This window comes from Austrofundulus limnaeus, unplaced genomic scaffold (genome assembly GCF_001266775.1).
Source record: "Austrofundulus limnaeus strain Quisiro unplaced genomic scaffold, Austrofundulus_limnaeus-1.0 Scaffold36, whole genome shotgun sequence".
Taxonomy (NCBI): Eukaryota; Metazoa; Chordata; class Actinopteri; order Cyprinodontiformes; family Rivulidae; genus Austrofundulus; species Austrofundulus limnaeus.
In genome coordinates this window covers 1,449,679-1,458,860 of record NW_013952438.1, presented here as the reverse complement: position 1 = coordinate 1,458,860, position 9,182 = coordinate 1,449,679, and the positions used below count along the sequence as shown (strand labels likewise).

The following is a 9,182-nucleotide window of genomic DNA, read 5'->3' as shown; positions in this document are numbered from 1 at the left end:
CTCACTCTCTCTCTCTCTCTCTCTCTCTCTCTCTCTCTCTCTCTCTCTCTCTCTCTCTCTCATGTCTTAAATGTAGAAGTTTGCTCACCCATTTACAAGGTCTTGACATCGGCCATGGATACAGGGGTTGCTGACACACTCGTTCACCTGGGACAAACAGGTGGCATCATTGTAACCCTCTGGACAGAGACACGTGAAGCTGTTGACGCCATCAACACATGTGCCACCGTTGTGACAGGGGTTGATGGCACAGTCATCAATGTTGATATTACACATAGTGCCTGCGAGACAGTAAAATAGGATTTTAGGAGAGTGTGGCAAACACTATTTTTAAAGGCATGATGCATTTAATTGGATCAATACAGAAGGCAAGGAGTGCCTGTCCAGTTTGTTATTTTTTAAAAACTATAATCTGCTAGCTGAGGTGCTTTGCCCCCAGCATTTACTGAGCAGAAGCTATTCCAGCTTCTGTGTGCCTGGCCTGGTGGCCTCTGGAGGCCCTTTTTTATTTCTATCCACTGACTGAATGGGGGCCTTGATGAATAGGCAGAAGAAAGGTTTCAGCTGGATCTGAGAGAGGGAGGTCCTGCCAGAGGAGAGGGAGGGGGGGTGGGTGTGCTGCGGCTACTCTCCCTATTCATACCCACGCTACCCCCACCCCCTTCGACTAAGCGCTAACCTCACCGAAGACTGTTTATGGGGACAGAAGGCCGGGCTCGTTTCACACACGGTCGGGTGACAATTAGACCCCCCTCTGATCTCCTAGTCTTATTCCCTCCTCCACTGCTCTTCATCAATCAAGAAGAGGAGGGCCCAACTGCCCGATATTCAGTCACAATGGCCCTCTGTCCCCTCTGTGTCTCAGTCCTGCTGTTCCCTCCAAACTCACCCCGCAGAATACAAAAAGATGGTGGGGCGGAGGAGGAGGAGGAGGGATGCACAGCAGCCTGCTAACGCACACTATCACACACACTTGTTACCTCCTCCCTGCCCCTTTTGTGGGATAATCACAATGCAACTAGCATCAAGAACCAGCTTTGTTGGGTCATTACGAAAAGATAAATATGGTGGTTAACTTGCTGCTAGAGTCGTACATTCTTTTGCATTTTGTGTAGACAAGCAGCCTAAAAAACATTAAGATGAAAATGTTTAAATTTGAAATATCAAAAGGGTGTAATGTGGAGTTTCACACTTCTAAACACCCAAAATGTGTTTAAAGGCCAGTTTTTTTTTTTTTTTTTTTTTTTGAGGATCAACTTACAGCGTCATTCAAGGCTGAACGCCACAGTCTTTTCAGAAGACAAAGTTAGAGCTATGTGTGTGTCTGTGTGTGGCTATCAGGTTTTGGGGGCTGTCCTCTCTTTTTTCCCTATCCAGTACGAGCAATATGACACCATTGTTCCATAAAAGCAGACCCGCCAGCCACCTGTCAAATCCACCCCTCCCAAAGCACAGGGGGACCACTCCCCTTGCACCTGTACATTCACTCACCTGTGTAGCCTGGCTCGCAGGCACACTCGTAGCCATTGATTTTGTCGATGCACTTCCCAAAGTCGCAGGGCTTGCTCTTACAGTCGTCCAGGTTCACCTCGCAGTTCAAGCCTACATTACAACAGAAGTCAAACAATGAGAGGTGCTGATTCGCCTCTCGAAGAATATTGTCTTCGAGGTCAAGTGAAGCGTCACCTGTGGTGCCTCTAGGGCAGGAACAGAAGTACGAGTTCTCCCTGTCCTGGCAAGTGCCACCGTTTCTACAGGGCTGACTGAGACACTCATTGATGTTGGTCTCACACAAGCGGCCAGTGTAGCCAGGGCGGCAGTAGCAAGTGAACGAGGCCAGGCCATCCTTACATGTGCCATAGTGGCAGGGATCAGAGTAGCACTCATTGATGTCAATCTCACAGTGCTGCCCTGTGTAACCTGAAAAATACGAACAATTCAATCAATGCTACAGCTTTCTCAAAGGAAAAATGCTACAAATACAGCTGGTTGGTTGGATGGATGAAAGGATGGATGTATGGTTGGCTGGATGGATGTGTATAAAACCTGCTGTACCTTCAGCACATTCACATGTGTACTTATTGGGTCCATCAGTACACTTAGCTCCATTCTTGCAGGGGGTGCTGGCACACTCATCAATATCCACCTGGCACAGGTTTCCTGAAAACCCTGCAAACAAAACTGACTATTAAATATTTCCTTGTATTTAAAACCAAAAACTGTCACATTTTCCTAAAAACAGTTTAGTTCTAAATATTCAGTCAATTTCTACAGTGCATAAAATATGAAAATTGAGAGCAGGCAAGCTAATTTGCATCTGAAGTGGGTCTGCAGTACACTGAAAGTCTTTACAAATCATTTCACAACACCACCTCCAGCCTCCCCCTCCTCTTCCCTGCGATTACCATGCAGTGAAACCTTTCTTTTAAAACACAACACAATGGCCCTCAGCTTACCAGCTACAAACCAATCCCTGCCCCAGATTTTGGCGCTGTGAGCTCTAACACAAACTTTCGTGCCCGCCAAATATGCTAATGCTTTTGCAGCCCACTCCACTTCACTCATAAAAGGTTTAGAGGGACTATTAGAAGAAGTAAATCATTAACATTCAGTGTGGGAGCTGTAGGAGCTAAACACACTGACAGATCAGTTAATGATCAACCTTTTGTATAATGTTTTCTCTGCTCCAGTTGACTGACAACAAGAGGGCTTGATTTTGTTCAAATCGTTCTCAAATGGACCTGTTTGCAAATTTCTACATATCGTCTTACCTTTGGGACACTCGCAGTGGAAGGAGTTGATCTTGTCGATGCACTTGCCGCTGTTGAGACAAGGCTGGCTGGCACACTCATCTGTGTTGATGTGGCAGAACACGCCCTCGTACCCTGAAACGATAAACAAAGTAGTCAAACTTTTATTCCTGCCATCTGACCTACTATTTAAAGAGAATGAGTTGTCCTGTTTGGGCTTCTCACATCACCAAATTTTACGACACTTAATAATGTAAACAGGAGGATGAAAGGTGAGAGGTCAACAACGAGGATAGGACTACTGTATTTGAACAGTCTTAATCACATCACCATGCCACACATTTGTGTGTGCAAGTAAGAAACACAGGTTTGATTTTCTACTTGTACTCTCAGCTGACACAATGTTTGTAAGGCAGCCCTGTCCAGATAGAAAAAAATTCTAAATCAACCCAACAGGGATTCTGTAAAGGGAAAGCAATGATTTTCTCGGCATACTATCTGCATTGTGTCCCACCTCCTTATACCTGATGACAGATGTTGCCCCCACACCTCTTTAACTATATCACCTGTTAGAGGGCAAAATCTACAGCTGTGAAGTACATGTGTGAACAGCAACTACAGAAAAAATAGATACGTAACAGATTTGGACCAATCGGGACAGAAAGAGTTGATTTTTTTTTGGATGCACAATAAACTGAAATTAAACATTTTTTTGTCAGGGTCACATTATTCTATTATTATTCTATTTATTTCTATTTTTTTTCTGTTTGGCCTTCAGAGGAGTCGCATGCTTTTTGCTCGCTCTCCCGAACCGGTCCCTCCTTTCCTGCTTCGCAGCTTTTTCAAGTCTTTCTTCTACCTTTCAGCCAGAAACAAAATGAATTATGGATTTGGTCAACTGGTCTCTGAACACAACTGACACTATGTTTTCCACATTGAGATTGGAACATGGGGAATGTAGCTATCCCAGTGGAATAGTTGCTGCTGGTCGGGTCAGTGGTTCTTGGGGCTGGAATCTGATCTGTTTGGCACCGCTTTCCATTGAAGATGTGGAAGATTTGTACATATTTGGATTTATGATAACTGGATTTCTGCTGATCGGTGGAGGCGGACATCTGGCTTATCGGAAAATGAAAGCAATCCTGACAGCAGTTCGGGCCTGTGAAAAGCTGTCAGGAACCATGGATGGAATCTCCCATACTGGTAACACACAGACTCAGACGCTGGGGGAAATAAGTTGCAAACAGGATGTGATTATGACGAGAATCACAGTTCAGCAGCGTGCCCGTGAGATGTAGGATTACACCTGGGTGAAGTTTCAGACGGAAGAGGAGGTGATGAAATTCGGAACATTTGGCATTTTCGCAATTTAAGAGATGCAGTTAAGACTGTAAAGCGGAAAGAAATTCGAGGCCGCTTGTCCCAAAACAATTGTGTTTATCTTTTGGATCCCAGCAGCTGCTGACATTGGTCAGTCAGCAGTTTATCAAAACTGGGAGGATATGTCAACAAAGGATTGATTCCCCACTCCCTATCCCCGTATCATCTGTGAGGATCGGTCTGAAGGCTGTGGTGATGGAGAAAGGGGAAACCCTGAACTCTGGGACTGAGCAGGGGAGGATAAGACCTGGTCTCTGGACTCTGGTGGGTCCTGGTCTTGGATTGGTTCCAGCACGGTGTATTAACCTGGAACGTCACCGGCTCCACTGAATCCCGCCCCCCACACCATGTGTTTGATCTCCAACCCCCGCCCCTCCCCAGCTGCCTTGCTTTAGCAAGTTGTTTTTTTGTGCATATGATTCTGTTTTTATGAGTAAATATGGGATCAGGACAACTTTTTTTAACTCACCTATCCTGTTGTGTTTTTTTCCAAGCTGCTAAAGGTAGCGTGACCGTGTTTGTGCTAGACCTGATCATATGTTCACCCCCATGTTTGTTATGTATGTCTTTCTCCTGAATGGAGTATTCTTAACTGCAATTTCGTTCTGCATTGCATCTTTGATGTTGTGTGTGAATGACAACAAAGCTGATTCTGATTCTAGAAGATATCTGAAAATAGAAACTTGCATATATGTACAATACAGTAAACTGTATTTGATTATATCTCAAACTGTATAAAGATGTTTGCAACCAAATATTTAAAGTCTACAAACCCTTGCCTTACCTGGCATACAGATGCAGTGGAACCCTCCAATCTGGTCTAGGCAGGTGGCATCATTATGGCAGGGATTGGACATGCATTCATTGACATCCATCTCGCAGCGAGGTCCGTCATATCCTTGAAGACACTTGCACTGGAAGGAGCCTTTGGTGTTGAGGCAGCGACCACCGTGCTCACAAGGATTGGCACCTAAAACGTGTAAGGCACAAGTTGTCATATGTAAAAAAGCTTTTAAAGGAATGCTGTTTTGCCAGGTATCACCTTGCACAACTGTATGGACAACTGTAAGCTACTGCCACACCAATGTTTGTCTACTGTTTTCCCCATAAAACTGACCAGATTGTTGACTCAAAATGGTAATTAATTACAGATTTACATCCAATGATTACTTTCTGGGATCTAAAATAGTTGAGTAGAGTTGAGTAGCAGAGAGTTCTACTTTGATGGTAAAACTCTAAACCTACTCAACTTGTTTTTAAAATTTTCTACCTGGATTATTGAGATGCATCGGGATACTTTCTGGGAGTTTCATTAAAATCCATTTAATGGATATTTTGCTAACAGACAGACATTGTCAGCTCCAACAATAAATGTCCAAGTTTAAGTTATAGTTAACTTCTCTTTTATCTCTTTTATTATTCCATTTTATTTTTTATTTTTATGTATTTTATTTACTTTTTTATTTTTATTACTGTTTTATCCTCTTTTATTGTTGCACTTTGAGATCTGCTTTCAGATATAAAATGCGTTACAAATATAATCTATTATTATTCATTTGTCATTAGCTGTAAACAGGAATGCTACAAAGACATGATACATAAAACGTGCCCGACTTACTGCCGGCAATGCGAACCAGACTCTGACACCGGTCGTACAAGGACCTGACAGCCCGTAACAAAGGGCCCGGAACCCCATACTCCCGGAGAACCCCCCACAAGGCCCCCCTTGGGACACGGTCGAACGCCTTCTCCAAGTCCACAAAACACATGTAGACAGGTTGGGCNTATTATTATTAAACAAAGATTTTGCACAATCTGTTAGCACTTAGTGTGTATTGTGAGTGACATACAGCTACTACCACATCAAATTTTAGCTCATTGTGTATAAAGTTATACCATTTTTTTTCTTTTTATGCTTGATAAAGTTTATTTATTGTGCTGGCCACCTTAAATCAGGTTGATTACAAAGTTAATCAGTTGTAGATGTACATCTAATGATTACATCCTGGGAGTTTTAGTTAAATTTGTTCACTGGTAAATTAAAAAGCTTAACAAGCAAACATACAGACACACAAACACAGGCTGATACATTACTTACTGCCTTTCATGGCAGCAGGTGATAAAAATCATCTGACATTATTACTTACCAAGGGCACACTCATCAATATCCGAGTTGCAGGCTGATCCAGTATAACCTGGTGGACATGTGCAGATTGCTTTGCCATTTACTGGGTTGGTGTCACAATTAGAACCCTTTTGACATGGGTTGCTGATGCAGGCATCATCAAGGTGGCACAGCAGACCTGAGGGCACAAACGCACCACGTTTACTCATTTCATTGAAATCCGTCCTTACGGTGCATCGGGAAATATTGAAAACAGCCGTCACCTGTGCGACCGTGAGGACACTCGCAGAAGAACGAGGCCACTCGGTCGTGGCAGGTGGCGCCCTGATAGCAGGCCGCGCTGGCACAGTCGTCGATGTTCTCGCTGCAGTCGTCCCCCATCCAGCCGTTGACGCAAACGCAGTGGTAGCCGCCGTGCGTGTCGTGGCACGTTCCTCCATTCTGACAGGCGTCGGGCATCAACTCACACTCGTCCACGTTTTCTGTACAATACTGACCTGAAACAGGGAATAAAGAATAACATGAGTAGTTTGTTGCTGGAGATGTTTGCTCACTTTATGTTTTATTTTGTATGTTTATTCCGTTTTAATTGAGTTGTGTAAAGGAAAGGAGGAAAAAAAGAAAGGGAACCTGTGTAATGAGGTGGGCACTGGCAGTTGTAAGTGTTCACCCCATCCACACATACACCACCGTTTTGGCAGTTGTGATTTGGACAGTCATCGATGTTCTGCTCGCAGTGCTGCCCTGTAAAGCCTGATAAAAAAAGAGCAAAAACAAGACCAAAACATTTGAAAAGGTGTGCACTGAGAGCAGTAAAACCAAAGCCTCCACCACACCAAGATATGGTTAATAATCAGACTTTTCCTTCCTCTCTTTATCTTTGAGCACATAATAAAGATAACCTCTCTAGATTCTCGTGGCAAACAGTTTTAATACTCTGTATCTGACAGTGCAGCTTGTGTCCTCCTTAGACATCAAAGGACTTGAGTGGGTGTTTTACAGGTACAATGGTTTGATTAGCAACCAACCCACAGCTGTGCAGGGGGTTGTGCAGCTTTACTATCTCAACGCTTTCTTGTACAGAGGCACACAGCTTGGATTAAACGTTAACACACACATCCACCAATGTCTCTCATTCATCTGCATGTATTGTGCTAATCAAGAGCAGATAATCAGAGCAAAACACGAGCAGCGGAAATATCGAATAGCGTTTAGGTCAGTTTTTTAGATTAAACACTTAAGGGGAAGCGAAACTAAAAAGTGTGACGAGGTTTAAAGGGATACATATCTCAACAGCTGGTGATCTGACTGCAACCTCATTAAAATAAAGAAATCTTTGCATGCAAAGTAAAAGGTGTCACTCAGAATGGCTGAAAAACAAATATTTGTGAGTCTGTGACCCAGTCAATAGGGTGTGTATATCTATATGTTTTGTGTCAGCAGCTTTGCTGGATGGCTGCTGATTATCAGAAGGAAACGTCTGTTGGACTACATCCTGCCAGGGACGGCTGGCAAAGAGTGGAGCTGAGTAACCAGAGACTCCTCCCAATCAGAATTTACCACAACGCTCTGTTTTCCAGGTCAGCTATCTTTGTTAGGAAAACAAATGTTTTCTTACTACACTAGAGCAAAATCACGTGTTCGAAATGGACCAAAACACCCTTACTCATGAGTTATATATAAATGTGTGATTGCATTTTACCTAGAAGGCAGCTGCAGTCGAAGGTGGTTTCTCCCTTCTGGACACAAGTTCCTCCGTTCAGGCATGGTGAAGGGCTGCACGGCTGGTAAGCGGTCTCGCAGTGCTGACCAGCGAACTCTTGAGGACAGCGGCAATAGTAAGAGCCAACCTCATTCACGCAGATGCCACCGTTAAGACACAGAGAGGGAGTCTGGGCACACTCGTTTACGTCCAGCTTGCAGGTTTGGCCTTGGAATGTTGGGGGGCAGGTGCACTTGTAGGTAGAATCTAGGGCTGAGCACTGGCCTCCATTGGCGCATGGATTGGAAGCGCAGGGGTTGGGAGTCTGACAGGTCTTGCCTGAAAAATAATAACAAAAGATACGGCGAAATCAGAGAGAGGAAAAGGTATACTCACGTCAAGCAGCTTGATACTGTTTGCTGCATACCTGACCATCCTGGTGGGCAGTTGCAGCGGAAGACAGAAAGACTAATGAGTTCACATGTTCCTCCATTGCGACAGGGTGAGTTCATGCAGGCATGGTTCGTGGGGGTCAGGCACAGTCTGTCGGTAAAACCCAGGCGGCATACGCAGTGGAAATCAAAGGTGTTGCCATGTGAAACGGGTTGGCATTTGCCACCATTGCGGCAAGGTGAAGGGCTGCATGGGCTGGGATACTGGCACCGGTCACCTACGTAGTCACTGGGACACCTGTGAGAAGACAATGAGACAGGAAGTGGAGGCAGAGATAATTAGAAAACAACTACCTTTTTGTCTAAATCACAGGAACAAATATTTAAACAAATTGGGAATACTAGGAAGGGGACAGTGGTGGTGGGAGTGGGAAGGGAACTGAAAGTTTCCCGCCCAGGGACAGCATGTTGTTCTAGTGTGTCTCTCTGGATTAGGCACTCTCGTAACCTTGAAAACACATTCAGCTAGGACAACAGACACCACTAAATGGCCGAGCCATAACAGCCTGTTCCCATCTACCTTTTGCCCCCAAGCTGTCCACATTCATCCTGAATGAATGAGGAGATCAAGGGGCCTGTGCCGCCCATGTGTGTCCCTATGAGGTTTTGCATTCAGGCTTTAAGCGCTCCAGCTCTCTTATCTAGACAAGGACAACTGCAGCTACAGTCACATGGTTCTAACTGATTATTATATCGATGTAGCTCAAGTCACTATAATTACATAGAAATTCCTTGAAGTGTGAATGATGATTCGTGTGTGTATATATATATAT

General features: G+C 44.3%; 1 protein-coding gene across 1 annotated transcript in view; it reads right to left on the bottom strand.

Annotated features, from left to right (window-relative positions):
• Positions 1 to 9,182, bottom strand: part of notch1a (notch receptor 1a) — a gene marked incomplete in the record, with an annotated part of 35,087 nt that overhangs the window by 15,077 nt on the left and 10,828 nt on the right. Inside the window, 11 exon segments of the mRNA XM_014006538.1 lie at positions 89 to 281; positions 1,492 to 1,602; positions 1,687 to 1,920; positions 2,056 to 2,169; positions 2,772 to 2,885; positions 4,915 to 5,100; positions 6,278 to 6,433; positions 6,519 to 6,752; positions 6,886 to 7,008; positions 7,958 to 8,296; positions 8,385 to 8,647. Coding sequence (XP_013861992.1) covers positions 89 to 281; positions 1,492 to 1,602; positions 1,687 to 1,920; positions 2,056 to 2,169; positions 2,772 to 2,885; positions 4,915 to 5,100; positions 6,278 to 6,433; positions 6,519 to 6,752; positions 6,886 to 7,008; positions 7,958 to 8,296; positions 8,385 to 8,647 — 2,067 coding nt within the window.